This window comes from Bubalus kerabau, chromosome 16, assembly GCF_029407905.1.
Source record: "Bubalus kerabau isolate K-KA32 ecotype Philippines breed swamp buffalo chromosome 16, PCC_UOA_SB_1v2, whole genome shotgun sequence".
Classification (NCBI taxonomy): Eukaryota; Metazoa; Chordata; class Mammalia; order Artiodactyla; family Bovidae; genus Bubalus; species Bubalus kerabau.
In genome coordinates, this window is record NC_073639.1 from 65,518,798 (window position 1) to 65,537,899 (window position 19,102).

The following is a 19,102-nucleotide window of genomic DNA, read 5'->3' on the forward strand; positions in this document are numbered from 1 at the left end:
TTCTCTAGGTTGACAGAAAAATTGTGAACTGTCCCTAGCTGTGCAGCTTTGAACACGAATGTAACCGGGCATGCCTCTCTGCCCTAATTTGTAAAGAGGACTTTCGACCTGAAAAGTATTCACAACATAAAAGTTGAGAGTTATGTTTTATTCGATGGGAATTTTTAGCACTTTAAGCCGGGGAGACAGCCTCTCAAGTGACCCTGAGAAGACTGCTCCAAGGAGGCGAGGGGAGGACCCAGGTTGTCTAGAAGTTTTGCAACATAGGTCAGGTATTCTGGACATCAAAAGTTTTTGGGTAAATTAAAGAAAACCAGATATCCCATTGAGGCAAAAAGGGGAAAAAAAATAGAGGAATGAGCTTTTTTCTTTCCCTTTCTGGAGAACAAAGAAGTTAAAGAGAAGAGTGAGCAGGCCTGAACATTCTTAGGTTTTTCACTTTGTCAGTTCAGTGCAGCACGCCAGGCTTCCCTGTCCATCACCAACTCCCGGAGCTTGCTGAAACTCATGTCCATCGAGTCGGTGATGCCGTCCAACCATCTCAGCCTGTGTCATCCCCTTCTCCTCCCGCCTTCAGTCTTTCCCAGCGTCAGGGTCTTTTTTTTTTTTACTTTAATTGCTCCTAACTCTGCATGTCTGTAAATTTGCTTTTCTGCCTCCTAACTCTGCAGGAGCTACAGCTCACCCCTATTTTCCTTTCTGTGTGTGTGTTCGAGAGTGCTTAGTCAATGCCAATTCTTTGAGGCCTGGTGAGCTAAATACATCCTGTATCTGGTGTTTACGCTTGCAACACTCTTCCCCTTAAAGTTCTTCTTTTTATATATCGGAAAGACAGCCACAGAGCTGCCAAACTGCCAGACTCAATTACTGGATTACTGATGCCAGCCTATGACTGTTTGAAACAGTGCAAGAGGAACAAGTCAAGATCCTAACACATTTGTTCCTCATCACTGATTCCTGACTGGAAGCCCTCATCTTATAAAAGTCTTTGGGGGGGGGGGTGCAGTTCTTAAGGCATGAGTTTATGGAGCTCCCCTCTCTGCCGGCTGAGAATTAAAGCCACCTTTCTGTTTCCTCCAAACTCCATCTCTGTATTTTTTATTTGGCTTTGCAGGGCTGAGAAAGCCAAGATTTTGGCCAGCAACAATCTCAAGTTAAGGAATAGAGTGCTTTTCTATGTATGGGAAGATGTCAGAGTCGGGGCTCACTGAAATCAGTCCTTTGATATGCACCTCAGCTATCTGGGGCTAATGTTAGGAAGATCCCCTGGAGAAGGAAATGGCAACCCACTCCAGTGTTCTTGCCTGGAGGATCCCATGGGCAGAGTAGCCTGGCGGGCTACAGTCTATGCTCTGCTTAGTTGCTCAGTCATGTCCAATTCTGTGCGACCCCATGGACTATAGCCCACCAGGCTCCACTGTCCATGGGGATTCTCCAGGTAAGAATACTGGAGTGGGTTGCCAAGCCCTCCTCCAGGGGATCTTCCCAACTCAGGGATCGAACCCAGGTCTCCAAAATTTCAGATGGATTCTTTACCGACTGAGCCACCAGGGAAGCCCAGGTCTGTGGGATCACAAACAGTCAGACCCAACTGAGTGACAAGCACACGCTTCCTGCTTTCACATTCTGAGCTTCCTTTCCTCAGGGCTCACCTTTCTTCCTGAGTTTCCTCAGGGCTCATCAGCTCACATTAAGGGCTGCCATGCGGATGACTGTGACAAGCTTGTTTACTGATATCAGTTCAGTTGAGTTCAGTCAGTCAGTCATGTCCAACTCTTTGCAACCCCATGGACTCAACACACCAGGCTTCCCTGTCCATCACCAACTCCCAGAGCTTACTCAAACTCAAGTCCATCGAGTTGATGATGCCATGCAACCATCTTATCCTCTGGCATCCCCTTCTCCTCCTGCCTTCAAGCTTTCCCAGCATCAGGGTCTTTTCCAACAAGTCAGTTCTTCACATCAGGTGGCCAAAATATTGGAGTTTCAGCTTCAACATCAGTCCTTCCAATGAATATTCAGGACTGATTTCCTTTAGGACGGACTGGTTGGATCTCCTTGCAGTTCAAGAGACTCTCAAGAGTCTTCTCCAACACCACCGTTCAAAAGCATCAATTCTGCCATGCTCAGCTTTCTTTATAGTCCAACTCCCACCTCCATACATAACTATTGGAAAAACCATAGCTTTGACTAGACGGACTTTTGTTGGCAAAGTAATGTCTCTGCTTTTTAATATGCTGTGTAGGTTGGTCATAACTTTTCTCCCAAGGAGCAAGTGTCTTTTAATTTCAAGTCTGCAGTCACCATCTGCAGTGATTTTGGAGCCCCCCAAAATGAAGTTTCTCACTCTTTCCATTGTTTCCTTACCTATTTGCCATGAAGTGATGAGACCAGATGCCATGATCTTAGTTTTCTGAATGTTGAATTTTAAGCCAACTTTTCCACTCTCCTCTTTCACTTTCATCAAGAGGCTCTTTAATTCTTCCTCACTTTCTGCCATAAGGGTGGTGTCATCTGCATATCTGAGTTTATCGATATTACTCCCAGCGATCTTGATTCCAGCTTGTGCTTCATCCAGCCCAGCATTTCTCATGATGTACTCTGCATATAAGTTAAATAAGCAGGTTGACAATATACAGCCTTGACGTACTCCTGTCCCTCTTTGGAACAAGCCTGTTGTTCCATGTCCAGTTCTTACTGTTGCTTCTTGACCTGCATACAGATTTCTCAAGAGGCAGGTCAGCTGGTCTGGTATTCCCATATCTTTAAGAATTTTCCAGAGTCTGTTGTGATCCACACAGTCAAAGGCTTTGGCATACTCAATAAAGCAGAAGAAGATGTTTTTCTGGAACTCTCTAGCTTTTTCCATGATCCAACAGATGTTGGCAATTTGACCTCTGGTTCCTCTGCCTTTTCTAAATCCAGCTTGAACATCTGGAAGTTCATGGTTCACGTACTGTTGAAGCCTGGCTTGGAGAATTTTGAGCATTACTTGCTAGCGTGTGAGACGAGTGCAATTGTGTGGTAGTTCGAACATTCTTTGGCATTACCTTTGTTTGGGACTGGAATGAAAACAGACCTTTTCCAGTCCTGTGGCCACTGCGGAGTCTTCCAAATTTGCTGGCATATTGAGCTGGCATATCATCTTTTAGGATTTGAAATAGCTCAACTGGAACTCCATCACCTCCACTAGATTTGTTCGTAGTGATGCTTCTTAGGGCACGCTTGACTTCTCATTTCAGGATGTCTGGCTCTAGGAGAGTGATCACACCATGGTGGTTATCTGGGTCATGAAGATCTTTTTTGTACAGTTCTTCTGTGTATTCTTGTCACCTCTTCTTAGTATCTTCTGCTTCTGTTAGGGCCATACCATTTCTGTCCTTTATTGAGCCCATCTTTGCATGAAATGTTCCCTTGGTATCTCTCATTTTCTTGAAGAGATTTCTAGCTTTTCCCAGTTATTGTTTTCCTCTATTTTTTTGCATTGATCACTGAAAAAGGCTTTCTTATCTCTCTTTGTTATTCTTTGGAACTCTGCATTCAAATGGGTATATCTTTCCTTTTCTCCTTTGCCTTTAGCTTCTCTTCTTTTCTCAGCTATTTGTAAGGCCTCCTCAGACAACCATTTTGCCTTTTTGTATTTATTTTTCTTAGGGATGGTCTTGATTCCTGCCTCCTGTACAGTGTCACGAACCTCCATCCATAGTTCTTCAGGCACTCCATCAGATCGAATCCCTTGAATCTATTTGTCACTTCCACTGTATAATCATAAGGGATTTGATTTAGGTCATACCTGAATGGTCTAGTGGTTTTCCCTACTTTCTTCAATTTAAGTCTGAATTTGGCCATAAGAAGTTCATGGTCTGAGCCACAGTCAGCTCCCAGCCTTGTTTTTGCTGACTGTACAGAGCTTCTCCACCTTTGGCTGCAAAGAAAATAATCAATCTGATTTTGGTATTGACCACCTGGTGATGTCCATGTGTAGAGTCTTCTCTTGTGGTGTTGGAAGAGGGTGTTTGCTATGACCAGTGAGTTCTCCTGGCAAAATTCTGTTAGCCTTTGACCTGCTTCATTTTGTACTCCAAGGCCAAATTTTCCTGTTTCTCCAGGTATCTCTTGACTTCCTACTTTTGCATTTCAGTCCCCTATAATGAAAAGGACATCTTTTTCGGGTGTTAGTTCTTGAAGGTCTCATAGGTCTCTACTGATACGGCAGGAAATGTTCCATTTCTTGGGAGAAACTTTTTTTTATCGCTCTGGGAACTATTTCACAGGATAATCTGAAAGAGGAGACACAAAAGGGGATTTGAAAGGTATCAAATACTGAGCCAAAATAAAGGGCAATTCTGACTTTAAAAATCTTTTTGGTAGTTTAGTCACTAAGTCACGTCTGACTCTTTGTGACCCCATGGACTGCAGCCCACCAGGCTTCTCCTGTCCATGGGATTCTCCAGGCAAGAATACTGGAGTGGGTTGCCATTTCCTTCTCTAGGGGATCTCCTGACCCAGGGATTGGCAGGTAGATTCTTTACCTACCTGAGAAACCCCTCAAAAAAGTTTTTATTGGATCTTAAATTGGCTAATGGTCTCAGTTCAGTCACTCAGTCATGTCTGACTCTTTGCAACCCCATGGCCTGCATCAAACCAGCCCTCCCTGTCCATCGCCAACTCCCAGAGTTCACTCAAACTCAAGTCCATTGAGTCAGAGATGCCATCCAGCCATCTCATCCTTTGTTGTCCCCTTCTCCTCCTGCCCTCAATCTTTCCCAGAATCAGGGTCTTTTCCAATGAGTCGACTCTTCCCATCAGGTGGCCAAAGTATGGGAGTTTCAGCTTCGGTATCAGTCCTTCCAGTGAATATTCAGAGTTGATTTCCTTAAGGATTGACTGGTTTGATCTCCATGCAGGCAGTCCAAGGGACTCTCAAGAGTCTTCTCCAGCACCACAATTTGAACCAGGCTGGAGAGATCATTACTAAACACTCTTTGCTGTGAGTAAGATAGTGATGGTAATTATTTATAATCATAATGGCAGGTATTAATTAAAAACTTCCTATGTATCAAATCCCACAAAAGTACACCTCTAAAAAAAAAGAAAAACTGTACCTCTCAGGTCTCCAACTGCAGAGGATCAATCTATGCTGCCCCATTGTTAGAAAAATTAAGTTCACACACTTTGCCATAATTCAAACAAGTAAGGCTGGTGGGGGTTCCATAAAGAATGTCTTGTCCCCAAATTGTGCCAATTTACCGTTTCCTGTTGCTTGCTTGGTTTAGGCACGACTGCCCCAGGAGAGATACGATGAGCTCTGCTCCACTTTTTAGAGACACCTCATTTTGGTAAGGCTCTCGAACTGTGGGAGACGTGCTCAGAAACATGAACAGAGAGAGAAAGAAGCCCTGAGACAGGACAGCTCCCATGGAGCTGGGAGCCCGGAAGGCAGGTGGTACAGCAGACTGCAGCCCTGGTGGGGCTGGGGCCCCCGACAAGGTGCTGAACCTCCAGGGAGGCTCAGAGAACTCCACCCTCATCTCTCCTGCTTTAATCTCCATTCTCCCCAGTTTTGTTTCCTCGGCAGGAAGTGGCCCAGAATGAGGACTCAGCTCTGGGCAATGAGGCGTTTATGACTCGGGTGTTTCAGATTGCATACGAGCATGTCCATCATCCCTTACACGCTCTCTTCTCTGTTCTGAGTCTCATGAATTTGTGGTTGAACCAGCAGTTCTGATGTGCACCACCCTCGAGCTTTGTGTCACCTGTGTCTACCAGCTTTGACCAAATCATCAGAGTTCAGCTGACAAACACTTATCCAAAAAAGTTTTGAAAGAAAATGCTTTATTGTTTCTTGTGGTCATATAAGCAATAAAGATTTACAGCAAAATACAACAAAACCACAAAATTAAGAAAAGTATAAAGCTCACTCATCATACTATAATCCACATCTCCACTGAAAACATTGAGGTCGTCATGAAACCAACATTACAAAGGAAATTTAGGAAAACTTGCTAAGTACACTAATATAAATAAGGATATCTAGGAATAATATGAGAAAGCATATGTAATAGCAATGCAGGGGAAAACTATAAAATGTAGTTACAGAGTAATTAAAGAAGAAAATTAATGGAAAGAAGTTCCAAGTTTGTGGACTGGAATTCTCAATATTACATGGATGTCATTTTCCCTGAACTAATTTATGGAATTCTAATCAAATGCTTCCCTGTATTTTGGGTGAAAATTCACAAACTGAGTATAATATTGACATAGAAATAGACAAAGCCAAGAGAAGACATTAGTTTGGATAGAACAGAGTTTTCTATAAGACACTGAGAATTAATATCAGGCTATCATAATTAGTAAAGGTAGTATTAAACCAAGGACACAAAAATTGATCAATGATATAACGCAGGCTCACACACAGATGACTCTGGACGTATGTCTGAGGTGGTTCTGCAGAACAGTGGGGACGGATGGTCCCTTCAGCAAATGCTGCCAGAATACTTGGCATCCACACAGCAGAACTAGTACAGACCACCAACTCACACCCATTTGTCTGTGTTTTGATATGATAGTCATAAAGTCTTGCCAACTTTACGTCTTGAAGCTTTCTCCCTGTGTTTTCTTCTAGGAGTTTTACAGTTTCAGCTCTTATGTTTAGGCCTTTATCTATTCTGAGTTGATATTTGTGCATGCTGGAAGAAAAGTTGTGATTTTATCCTTTTGCATGTGGATGTCCAATTTTCCCAGCTTGATTTATTGAAGAGACTGTCCTTTTCTCATTGTATATTCTTGACAACTTTGCCAAAGAGTAATTGACTGTGTAAACAAAACACTGACAATAAAACAAAAATAGACAAAGGGGAACTAATCCAACTAAAAAGCTTCTGCCCAGCAAATGAAAACAACACAATGAAGTGAAAAGGTAATTGATGAAAAAGAATAGATATATGTATAGCTGAATCACTTTGCTGTACATTCAAACTAACACACAATGTAAATCAACTATACTCCATATAAAATAAAAATGAAAAACAGGCATAAAATAAAAGGGAGAAAAGGGAATGGAAATAGAGAAAATGATTACAAACCACTATCTGATAAGGGGTTAATGACAAAATAATGAGGGCCTTGGGCTTCCCTGGTGGCTCAGCTGGTAAAGAACCTGCTTGCAATGTGGGAGACCTGGGTTCGATCCCTGGGTTGGGAGATCCCCTGGAGAAGGAAATGGCAACCCACTCCAGTGTTCTTGCCTGGAGAGTCCCAGGGACGCTGGAGCCTGGTGGGCTGCCGTCTATGGGGTTGCGCAGAATTGGACATGACTGAAGCGACTTAGCAGAAGCAGTAGCAGCTACCATATGATCCATGTGGCTCTTCAATTGAGCAACTATTTACCAGTTCAATTCATCTACTAGTGACTGTAGCTTTATGTACAATTCTGAAACACTCTCAGAAAACAATACAAGTGGACCACCCACATGGTAATTACATGTGATTCCAAAGTGTCCTCTCCGCATGAAGAGATACATGTGCTAAAGATAACACCGTGGTAACAAAACCCCATGGGGAGTAGAATCCCATTTTCAGAAAGACTCGACATCGACATGGAAATCGAGACAGAAGAGACTAGAGAGTAAGGATCCAAGTTTTGAAGACACTTTGGGATTCTTCCTCTTGTTTAAAAACAACCATATTTCTCACTCTCATGTTTAAATCAATGACCAAGTATGGTCCTCCCAGGTCCCTAGAAACAGGAGACACAGCCTGTCATCCTGTGTCCAGGCCACACGGGAACCCCCAGGGTCTTCCATGAGACAGACCGAGTTAGAGGAAAACAAGGCCAAGACCTTGATGGTCATTTCTCTGGGAAAGGCAGGTGAGGCAGGGAAAGCAGTCTTTGGATGGCAAGTATGAATAATGTAAGAGGGCTGTGGAGAGGAAGGGGTTTCCTGAGTCATCTGGTACCTGGTCCCAGCATGAGTGGGGCAGGGTGGGTTGTGGCTCAGACTGGCTCTGAGTCTGGGCAGTGGAGCAGAGAGGAAATGCTCGACAGGTTTGCATGGGAAAGGCCAACAGTGAGCTGCTGGCTGTGTCTAGGAAACAGCCAACCCCGGGAGGGCAGTCTCTCCAGGATCAGCAGGGCCCAGATGTCAAAGCCTCTGAGAACACAAATATAGAAAGGATAAACACAGAAGCCCCGGCCAAGGAGCAGGAATGAGGGTTGAGATGGGGTGGGGAGAGGGTGAGATGGTGGCTTCATCTAGGAGCCACCTCGTAGGCAGTGACAAGAGAAGAGGTGATGGCTGAGGATGACCAGGATGGTACCTCGGGTCATCATCACAGCTAGGATTTGCTGAAGAGCCCACACCTACCTTGAGGGTGGTGGCAGAGGTGCTTGTGTGGGTCTGGGTCACTCTAAGGAGCAGATGCCAATGTGAGATTCAATGTGGGAGATTGTTCTTTGGGGAAACACCCAGGTGAGAGACAATGATCAGGGATCTTATGGAAGCTGCGAAAGCTGACAACCCTGATCTAATCTGACTCTGGGTAAAGGCAAGAAAGAAGGACCCTGCAGTTGCCTCTGCAGTCAAGACAAGGTCCAGCAAGGTCGTGGAGAGTCCTTTCGCCAATGTTCCATGTCAGAGCTTCCCCTGACTCTCAGGAATGGGGCTGCCTGAGTGTCTCTGGCACCCGTGGTCATTGTCTGGGAGCTGCAGGTAGGCGGCGTGGCTTGGTGTCAACGTGGAGATGGATCACGGAGGGCAGTAGCTGGGACCCTCAGCCGAGTGTGTTCCCTCCATTGAGGCTCTGCTAGATTCCTTGTCGTGGTCCACAAATGCGAAACAGAAAAATTCAGTGTATGAAGACACATTGAGAGCAGCGACAAAGAGCAGGAGCTTCATAGCAAGAAGGACCAGGGTTCAACTTCACACTCTCGTCTCTCACTCATCAGGGGACTCTGAGTGAGTGGCCATGTCTCAATGTATTACTATGAGAATCAGAGTAAAACCCATCTCACGGGGATGCTGGAGGCCTCAAAGGAGGAACAGCAATATGGAGAAGCCAAAGGCTGTCTTCCAGCCACTTAGGTGACCAGTGACTCAGACAGTAAGAACATCTTGATCTTTTGTGTGTCCTTATGGGAGTTTTTCTGGAATGGACTTTTGTCGACGACACGTTGGTTTTGGTACCAAGGCAGGGTGGCAATGTAAGTTGGTAAGCTTGCTGTCTAACCCAGTGATTCATTCTGGGGCAGACACAGGTGTAATTCTACATATTCTAGTAACCACAATGAAAGAATACAAAGACCGAGATGAAACTGTGTTTGATTCAAGTAGCATTTCTAGAAGTTGTTATCTCAACATGCCATCAATTTCAGGTCACATGAAGAAATCAGGAGTTCTCACCGGCACGTTCCAGGTGCTCACTGGCATCCCATTCAAGTTCTTACAGCACGAATACCTCAGCCAGACTGTAACCTCCTGTGCCAGCAGCTGCCACCTCTGTGGCTCTCTACCAGCCACATTTCCAGTCGGGTCAGCTGGGTCCAGAATCACAGGCCTGCAAACAACAGTCAAGAGGGGCAGGTGAGTACATGGGCTGTGTCTGGGGTGTTCAGAGCTCCCGGCAGGGCAAAATACCAGCCTGGGTAGGCTGTTTCTGGGGGCAGCTGGAGGCCCCATGGACATCTCTCCCTGGGTTGTGACCTGGGTGCCCTGCCCTACAGTGGGCATTGAACACGAGGTGAAGGAGGCTTGCATTTGGGCCTGGAGAGACCTGGTTTCAATCTCACCTCTGCTCTTTAGTAGTGGTGTCTCTCTGGGCAGGTCACCTGAATCTCTAGTCCTCAGTATCCTCATCTGTGAAATGGGCAGATTTGAAAATCCCTACCTCAAAGGATGTTGTATGAGGATCTAGAGAAGCCCTTGACATGCTCCCAACAGTAACTGAAACATAATGAGGGGTCTATACACGACAGGTTTAATAACCAAAATTCCCCTATTCTATCAGAGTGTTTTTGTTTTACAGCAAGCTCTTACTTCCTGGAAGCAATTTTTATTACTGCTACAGCTATTGGTATTTGAGTCAAATTTTAGCTCTTTCACTCACTTTCTGTAAAGTTTGCACAAGCTCTTCTTTTTCCATACCTCAGGGATCTGTGGTTAGCACAGTGCCTGCCTCACAGGGTTGCAGGTTATTATTTCAATCAGATGGTAGGAGTAAAGTGCCCAGCACAGTGACTGAGAATAGATGATGATCAGTAACTGTGGAAACCTCCCTCTTCCTGCATGTCCAAGGTGACACAGCTGTAATCAGAGCTGCATTTATGTGGGAATCTAAGCCATGTGAAGATAGAGTACCTGGGTTTTGCAAGTTGTCTCTTCAGGTATTGTCTAATAAAAGAGTTTTCAGTGTCATAATACTTTTTCCAGTAGATGCAGAGGTCCTGATGCTTCAGGATTAACTCCAAAACAGTCCGAAATCCCTGAGCTGTGCTGAATTCTGGTTTTGCGCTTCCCTGTTCCCAGGCATAGACGGTCAGCAGCTCCAGGGCATACTGTGGGGGCAGGTTATTCTCATGCTCCTTACACTGAGAAGAGGGAACAAATTAGAAACATGAGTTTGTTCAGCTTTTGTGTGGAGAAGAGTTGATGCTTATCCTTCTCAAACTATTTCAAAAAAGTGAGGATTAGGAGATGATTCCAAACTCATTTTACACCAAAAGCAGAAAAATGCAGCACAAAAAAGAAAACAGCAGGCCTAATGATAGACGGGAAAATCCTCTACAAGATATTAGCAAAGCAAATTCGCCAGCGTATTACTCGGTCACACAGCATGATCAAGTTGGATATAGTCCAGTGATGCGAGGATGTCAGAATCCACAAATCAATCAAAGAGATACATTTCTATTAACAAAATAAAGGATAAAAACATGATTATTTTCCCATATACAGAAAAAAAATTGAGAAAATTCAACAACCACTGTCATACAAACTCTTAACAAGGTGGGTATGGAGAGAACATAACTCAATAAAGGCCACATATGACCAACCTACAGCTGACATCACACTCAGTGGTGAAGGCTGAAAGCTTTTTCTTTAAAATCAAGAACAAGACACATATGCCCACTCTCCTCACACTTATTCAACATAGTATTGGAAGTCCATTCATGGCAATCAGGCAAGAAAAAGAAACAATATCCATGTAAATTAAAAAGGAAGTTTAAAGCTATTGCTATCTGCAGATGACATGGCACTATACATAGAAAATGCTAGGCACCTCCAAAAAACTATTAGAAATAAAAAGTGAATATAGGAAGAGTGCAGGATACAGTAATAATACATAGAAATATGCTGTATTTCTATATATGAGTAACAAACTATCACAATGAGAAATTCATTTATTTATTTTTTAATCTAATCTCAGTTTTATTTATTTATTTACTCTACAATATTGTATCGGTTTTGCCATAAATTGATATGCATCAGCCATGGGTGTACATGTGTTCCCCATCCTGAACCCCCCTCCCTCCTCCCTCCCCATCCCATCCCTCTGGGTCATCCCAGTGCACCAGCCTCGAGCATCCTGTATCATGCATTGAACCTGGACTGGTGATTTGTTTCACATGTGATAATTTACATGTTTCAATGCCATTCTCCCAAATCATCCCCCATTGCCCTCTCCCACAGAGTCCAGAAGACTGTTGTAGACATCTGTGTCTCTTTTGCTGTCTCGCATACAGGGTTATCATTACCATCTTTCTAAATTCCATATATATGTGTTAGTATAGTGTATTGGTGTTTTTTTTTCTGGCTCACTTCATTCTGTATAATAGGCTCCAGTTTCATCCACCTCATTAGAGAAATTTAAAAGCCATCCCATTTGCAATTACATTTCAAAAATTTTAAAAACTAGGAATAAATTCAACCACTTGAAAGACCTATAACTGACTTTGAGGAGAGCAGCTGAAGATGACAAAAATAAATGGAAAGAGGTACCATGCTCATGGATTTGAGGGGTTAATGTTCTTCAAATATGCATACTACCTGAAGCAATCTGTTTGCACGGCCTCATGGTATATGATTCAGTGTTGCTGTGCCATGCCACTCTTTTCAAGGGAGAAAATGGGAAGGACAAGAGGTTAATTCATTTGCCCAGATTCAGACAGCTAGGAAGTGAGCAAAGGGGAGTGGGGGGCGGGGGGGAGCACTCATTAATTCATTGAATAATTACTTACTGAGAAGCTATTATATTCCAGGCACTGTTCTAGGTTCTAGGGCAACAGCAGTGAATAAAACATGCAGTATCATATATATTTATACAATACACACAAATAAATTATACAAATGCCTTCTTTTATGTACATTCTCATAGGGAAGACAGACAATAAACAAACAAATAAGATCATGCAAAGGCCCTGAGGCTGAAGTAGAGTTTCCTTCTTGGTGGACCAATGAAGAGGAGAGAGCAGCCTGGGAGTAGGGGTGAGCGGGTAGTTGATGATGATATTTAATACAGGACCAAGCTGTTCGTAGATTAGTGGGGGGTGTGTGTGTGTGTGTGTATGAAAAAGATAAGGAAGACCCATGGTTTGGTCCGGAGCAACTGAAAGGATGGAGCTGTCATTTGCTGATATGGGAGAACCGGGAAGAGTAAGATACCTGAGTCCACTGGCAATGTCCCAGACCCTACCCTTCTTCCCCCTGTTTTTTCCCCTTCTGACCAGTGTCTACTCCTCCATGTTCTTCTTCTCATAGTCTCCCTCCAGACTCCCTTTCCCTCCTCTCCATTCGTCTCCATCCGGCTCCCTCCTGCCTCCTGCATCCTTTCTGATTCCTCCCCTCCTCCGTCTCCTCTTTCTTCTCCTCCCCACACCTCTCCCTGCTCCTTCCCTCCCTCCACACCTCCCTCCCTCCTCTCCTGTCCTCACTCTCTCCCTTCCCCTCCTCCTCCTCCTCCTCCTTGGCTCTCTGCCCAGATGGGACCGCCATACCAGTTGGTACCAGTGCTTCACCAGGCGGATGAGGCTCTTCAGCTTGGGTGGACGATTCTTCAGGAAGTCTCGCTGCAGCTCTGTGAAGCAGGGGGAGAACTCGCCCTCTTTCCTCTGGTTCTCGCACTCTTGGATGAGCTGGATGTAGATTTGAGGGTCAGGTCTGTAACCTTTGGTCAACTGACCTGTTGGGAATGAATCCATGTTTCGACGTCAGCTCTTCTCTGAGTTTCTTTCTGTCGCCCCAGGGACACAGACTCACTGGCCATGGGGGGCAGTGGGGAGGTCAGCAGGCCCAGACCAGGGGGCCTGAGGTCCATCCCCGGTCCTCCCTTCTCCCGCCTCTACCACCGTCACCCATCGTCTCTCACCTGGACTCAGCAGAGGTGGCGGCACCCTCCTCCCTGGATCCTCCACAGCCCATACGAGCCCTTTAAACCTGATCTGTCCACTTCTTGCTTCCCAGGACCTCTGGATAAAATCCCATGTCCTCACAGTGGCCCACACGGATGGTGAGACCTGTCTCCTCCTTTGTCTTACCTCCTGCCTCAATCCCTTTGCCACTGACTCCCCTGGTTGCTTCACTTCTTCAAATATGCCACGTTCATTCCTGTCTTTGCACCTGCTGTGTCCTCCTCTGGAACCCCCAAATCTTTGAGTGCTTGGTCTCTTCTCATCCCTCAGGCCTCAGGTCAGAGGTCAACTCCCTTGTCACCCTGTCTCCAAAGTCCTCTGATTCCCCATTGCTCTCTTTTGGGTCACCCTATTTAATTTGTGTCCCAGGAAGTTATCATCTCATTCCTGGTGTTCATATGGTCAGGCTCCAGGAGAGAGGTTCTCTGTCTGTCTCATTTAGGCCACAGAATATGCCTTGCACCTCCAAGTCTGAGCTCGTGCTCAGTCGCTAAGGCCTGTCCGACCCACTGCGACCCTATGGGCTGTAGTCTGCCAGGCTCCTCTGTCCATGGGATTTCCCAGGCAGGAATATTGGAGTGGGTTGCCATTTCCTTCTCCAGGGAATCTTCCCAACCCAGGAATCGAACCTGCATCTCCTGCTTGGCAGGTGGATTCTTAACCACTGAGCCACCAGGGAAGCCCTGCATCTAAGGTACACAGTAGAAATTGAGCCTCAAAAAATATATTGCTTCCTATCCCAAAGTTCCTGCACATTATCTCAAAATTCCAAGCCTCAGTGTAAGTTTGAATGGTTGCCTCATTTTTGCATAGAAAAAGAAATTAACATATTGAGTTTATCCTAGACCTAGTTTTTAGAAAGAAATCGCACAGTTTGCCAAAAGTCAAACTAGTAAGCCTGGCAGGTGTTCTATACAAATATCTTGATCCCCCCAAATGCACCAATTTGTTGTTTAACGTCACTTCAGTGGCTGAGTGTGACCCTAGGCATTCTTGTCCCAGGAAAGATGCTGGGCTCTCTTCCTACTTGAAGGGATACCTTGGTTAATAAGAGTCTCAAAGTGAGAGACATTTCTGCTCAGAGACAAGAAAAGAGAGCGGAAGAAGCCCTGACATAGGACAAAGACTGTAAGAACTTGTGGCTGGGAGCACTCACCCAGGGCATCAAAGGCGGGCAGGACATCGAACTCCACCGCCTGGTCGAGCTTAGGGGACCTCAGCACAAAGCTGAGAGCGCGGGGATTATCCCATTGCTGTTTGCGGACCTCAAACTTCACTTTAAATGTTTCCTGTCTTTGACAGGTTTCCAGCTGTCTCCTGATTTCTTCGATGAATTCTCCTCGGCGCTCAAGCTGTTCCCGAAAACTTGTGAGATTGGTGAGGAAGACGATGAGGTCAGCATCTGATCGTCCCCTGAGGGTTGTGCCTTTGCCTGAGGAGCCACCCTAAAAAGGTGATAAGAATGAGTATTGACACATTTCATTGAGAAGAGCCTCCCTAAATAAAATGCTGAGAACAATCACTAACATTTGAGTACTAGCCACTGCTCTGAAGGCATTAGTGGCTGTAACTCCTAGAATGCTCACAAGAACTCTGAGATCTAGCTACTGTTATTATCTGTTGTCATCTTCTGGATGGGGAAACAGATGCTGAGAGAGATCATGTATCAGTCAAGTCACACAGCTAGTAGGTGACAGAGATGCAGTTCATACCGTTTTTTTTTTTCCCCCTGGATCCATGATCTTTACTCCCTGCTTTTTATGATCTGACATGATTAGTACTTAAACTGGCCCATGGCTTAGTTTATTTGACCTGCAAGCCCATAAGATCCTGAAAATCCTGGATAAGGAAACTGAGGCACAGAGAGGTTTAGGTGACTTGCCCAAGATTTCACAGCCCGCAGGTGCTATCTGCTTTCAAAATGTATACACTTAACCAGCTCATGACTGCAGAACCGGTGAAACCTTAGCCTCTCAAAGACTAGTGGATTGTTGATACAGATGGGTTTCGGTTTGCCTATTTTAATGCCATAAGACTCTCAAAGTGTGAGCATTTTCTGCTCAGAAAACTGAAGAGAGCCCAGAATAAGCCCCAACGTAAGACAGAGGCCGAAAGCCGTTATGAGTGGGAGCACTCACCCAGGGCATCAGAGGCAGGCAGGACATCAAACCCCACCTACAGGTGGAGCTGGGGGAACTGAGCCCAACATGGAGAGCAGGAGAATTCTCTAATTGCTGATTCTGGACCTCTTGTGAGATATCTTTCTTGGTCAACACACACATTGACACACACACACATAGTTTCTCTATCTTTCTCTTTCTTTTAATGGTTGCCTAGTGGATGTTTCAGAAGTGATTTATACACTTCATCAGGGCATTTGTTAAGTTCGATGCATGAGGCAGGGCACGCAAAGCTGGGGCTCTGGAACAACCCAGAGGGATGGAGCGGGGAGGGAGTGGGAGGGGGTTCAGGATTGGGGGGACACATGTACACCTGTGGCTGATTCACGTTGATGTGTGGCAAAAGCTATCACAATATTGTAATCATCCTCCGATTAAAACAAATAAATTAATTTTTAAAATTTACAGATGGATGCCCTCTCCCCAGAAGCTATTTTCACAAGTGTGGATATAGTTTTGGCATGGGTAAACCAGAAACCACCAGCCTTACAGACCCCAACCTCTTGCTCTCTGTCTGTCTCTGTGGAAAGGCTTGCTCACCAGCCCCCCTTCTCCCCAGTGAGGCCGTTCTGGACTCACCTTCACAACTTTGGACACCCGAACTCTGTGAGGGGCACATTGGAAACACCTCTCCTTCAGGAAAGTGCAGATGATGTCGATGGCTTGTTTGACCTGCGTGCGGAACTCCTCGTTTGGCAGGAGGGGGACTTCGATGAACTTGTCTAGAGACTCAGCCGGGGTATGGCTGAGCTTCATCGTGACGCTGGGGACTGGAGAGCCAGAGGTGGCGGAGCTGCTGCCTGAACCTGTGAGCTTCAGTCTCCTCTGCTGCCTGCGTCCAGGGGGCTCTTAGGTTTCATTTCACTGGCAGGGAGGAGCTATGCTGCTGCTGGTTTCGGTTCCTTGAAAGGGAGGAGTTTTGTCCTGAATCTTTGTTTCTAGTTTGTCTCTCTGCAAATGAAATGCTCTTGCCAAACGCTCCTGCGATCCCACAAACCTGTCAGGTCTCTCAGCTTTTTCCTCCAGAATCCCAGAATTACTCCCTGCCTTTACAAGGCACACTAGCATGTCTGGTCTGTCTTCAGACTGTACTCTGAAAAGCTGCTTTTAAACTGTTAATACTTCACCCAAGACTAATCACAATTACAGATAGATTTCTGGTTTCCTTTTCCTCTTTTCATTGTGGATGAAATTGTTTTATAGGCTCCTATGATCCTTGCCGGAGAAGGCAATGGCACCCCACTCCAGTACTCTTGCCTGGAAAATCCCATGGGTGGAGGAGCCTGGTAGGCTGTAGTCCATGGGGTCGCACAGAGTTGGACACGACTGAAGTGACTTAGCAGCAGTAGCAGCAGCATGATCCTTGCAGCAGTACATGTATATTGCAAACAGAAACAGACAGAAAAATCCGGAAGCATTGTTTAGTCCACCCCTGATCCTAAACCTCAAAGACTACAACTATAACTACTTTGGTATAGTCTTGTGAGATATTTTTCTAGGTTTACGCACACATACGCACAAACATAATTTCTCTCTCTTTTTTTTATGGCATCAATCTATATGTTTTACTTTTTCATAAACTTTAGTTCTTTAGGTTGACAGAAAAATTGTGAACTGTCCCTAGCTGTGCAGCTTTGAACACGAATGTAACCGGGCATGCCTCTCTGCCCTAATTTGTAAAGAGGACTTTCGACCTGAAAAGTATTCACAACATAAAAGTTGAGAGTTATGTTTTATTCGATGGGAATTTTTAGCACTTTAAGCCGGGGAGACAGCCTCTCAAGTGACCCTGAGAAGACTGCTCCAAGGAGGCGAGGGGAGGACCCAGGTTGTCTAGAAGTTTTGCAACATAGGTCAGGTATTCTGGACATCAAAAGTTTTTGGGTAAATTAAAGAAAACCAGATATCCCATTGAGGCAAAAAGGGGAAAAAAAAATAGAGGAATGAGCTTTTTTCTTTCCCTTTCTGGAAAACAAAGAAGTTAAAGAGAAGAGTGAGCAGGCCTGAACATTCTTAGGTTTTTCACTTTGTCAGTTCAGTGCAGCACGCCAGGCTTCCCTGTCCATCACCAACTCCCGGAGCTTGCTGAAACTCATGTCCATCGAGTCGGTGATGCCGTCCAACCATCTCAGCCTGTGTCATCCCCTTCTCCTCCCGCCTTCAGTCTTTCCCAGCGTCAGGGTCTTTTTTTTTTTACTTTAATTGCTCCTAACTCTGCATGTCTGTAAATTTGCTTTTCTGCCTCCTAACTCTGCAGGAGCTACAGCTCACCCCTATTTTCCTTTCTGTGTGTGTGTTCGAGAGTGCTTAGTCAATGCCAATTCTTTGAGGCCTGGTGAGCTAAATACATCCTGTATCTGGTGTTTACGCTTGCAACACTCTTCCCCTTAAAGTTCTTCTTTTTATATATCGGAAAGACAGCCACAGAGCTGCCAAACTGCCAGACTCAATTACTGGATTACTGATGCCAGCCTATGACTGTTTGAAACAGTGCAAGAGGAACAAGTCAAGATCCTAACACATTTGTTCCTCATCACTGATTCCTGACTGGAAGCCCTCATCTTATAAAAGTCTTTGGGGGGGGGGGTGCAGTTCTTAAGGCATGAGTTTATGGAGCTCCCCTCTCTGCCGGCTGAGAATTAAAGCCACCTTTCTGTTTCCTCCAAACTCCATCTCTGTATTTTTTATTTGGCTTTGCAGGGCTGAGAAAGCCAAGATTTTGGCCAGCAACAATCTCAAGTTAAGGAATAGAGTGCTTTTCTATGTATGGGAAGATGTCAGAGTCGGGGCTCACTGAAATCAGTCCTTTGATATGCACCTCAGCTATCTGGGGCTAATGTTAGGAAGATCCCCTGGAGAAGGAAATGGCAACCCACTCCAGTGTTCTTGCCTGGAGGATCCCATGGGCAGAGTAGCCTGGCGGGCTACAGTCTATGCTCTGCTTAGTTGCTCAGTCATGTCCAATTCTGTGCGACCCCATGGACTATAGCCCACCAGGCTCCACTGTCCATGGGGATTCTCCAGGTAAGAATACTGGAGTGGGTTGCCAAGCCCTCCTCCAGGGGATCTTCCCAACTCAGGGATCGAACCCAGGTCTCCAAAATTTCAGATGGATTCTTTACCGACTGAGCCACCAGGGAAGCCCAGGTCTGTGGGATCACAAACAGTCAGACCCAACTGAGTGACAAGCACACGCTTCCTGCTTTCACATTCTGAGCTTCCTTTCCTCAGGGCTCACCTTTCTTCCTGAGTTTCCTCAGGGCTCATCAGCTCACATTAAGGGCTGCCATGCGGATGACTGTGACAAGCTTGTTTACTGATATCAGTTCAGTTGAGTTCAGTCAGTCAGTCATGTCCAACTCTTTGCAACCCCATGGACTCAACACACCAGGCTTCCCTGTCCATCACCAACTCCCAGAGCTTACTCAAACTCAAGTCCATCGAGTTGATGATGCCATGCAACCATCTTATCCTCTGGCATCCCCTTCTCCTCCTGCCTTCAAGCTTTCCCAGCATCAGG

At 45.4% G+C, this 19,102-nt stretch overlaps 1 protein-coding gene across 2 annotated transcripts; it reads right to left on the reverse strand.

Annotated features, from left to right (window-relative positions):
• Positions 1-3,848: 3,848 nt before the first annotated feature.
• Positions 3,849-16,425, reverse strand: LOC129629583 (2'-5'-oligoadenylate synthase 1-like). 2 transcript variants are annotated; one of them, XM_055549660.1, is made up of 6 exons: positions 16,162-16,425; positions 14,559-14,847; positions 12,989-13,173; positions 10,356-10,585; positions 9,402-9,555; positions 3,849-4,280 (listed from the first exon to the last, which is right to left on the reverse strand). In XM_055549660.1, exons 1-6 carry the CDS (start codon positions 16,336-16,338, stop codon positions 4,269-4,271), a joined length of 1,047 nt encoding a protein of 348 aa, XP_055405635.1. In that variant the 5' UTR covers positions 16,339-16,425; the 3' UTR covers positions 3,849-4,268. The 2 variants fall into 2 exon arrangements, with proteins under 2 accessions (XP_055405635.1, XP_055405634.1); XM_055549659.1 differs by lacking the exon at positions 3,849-4,280 and having other exon boundaries at positions 5,729-9,555.
• Between the last annotated feature and the right edge of the window lie 2,677 nt (positions 16,426-19,102).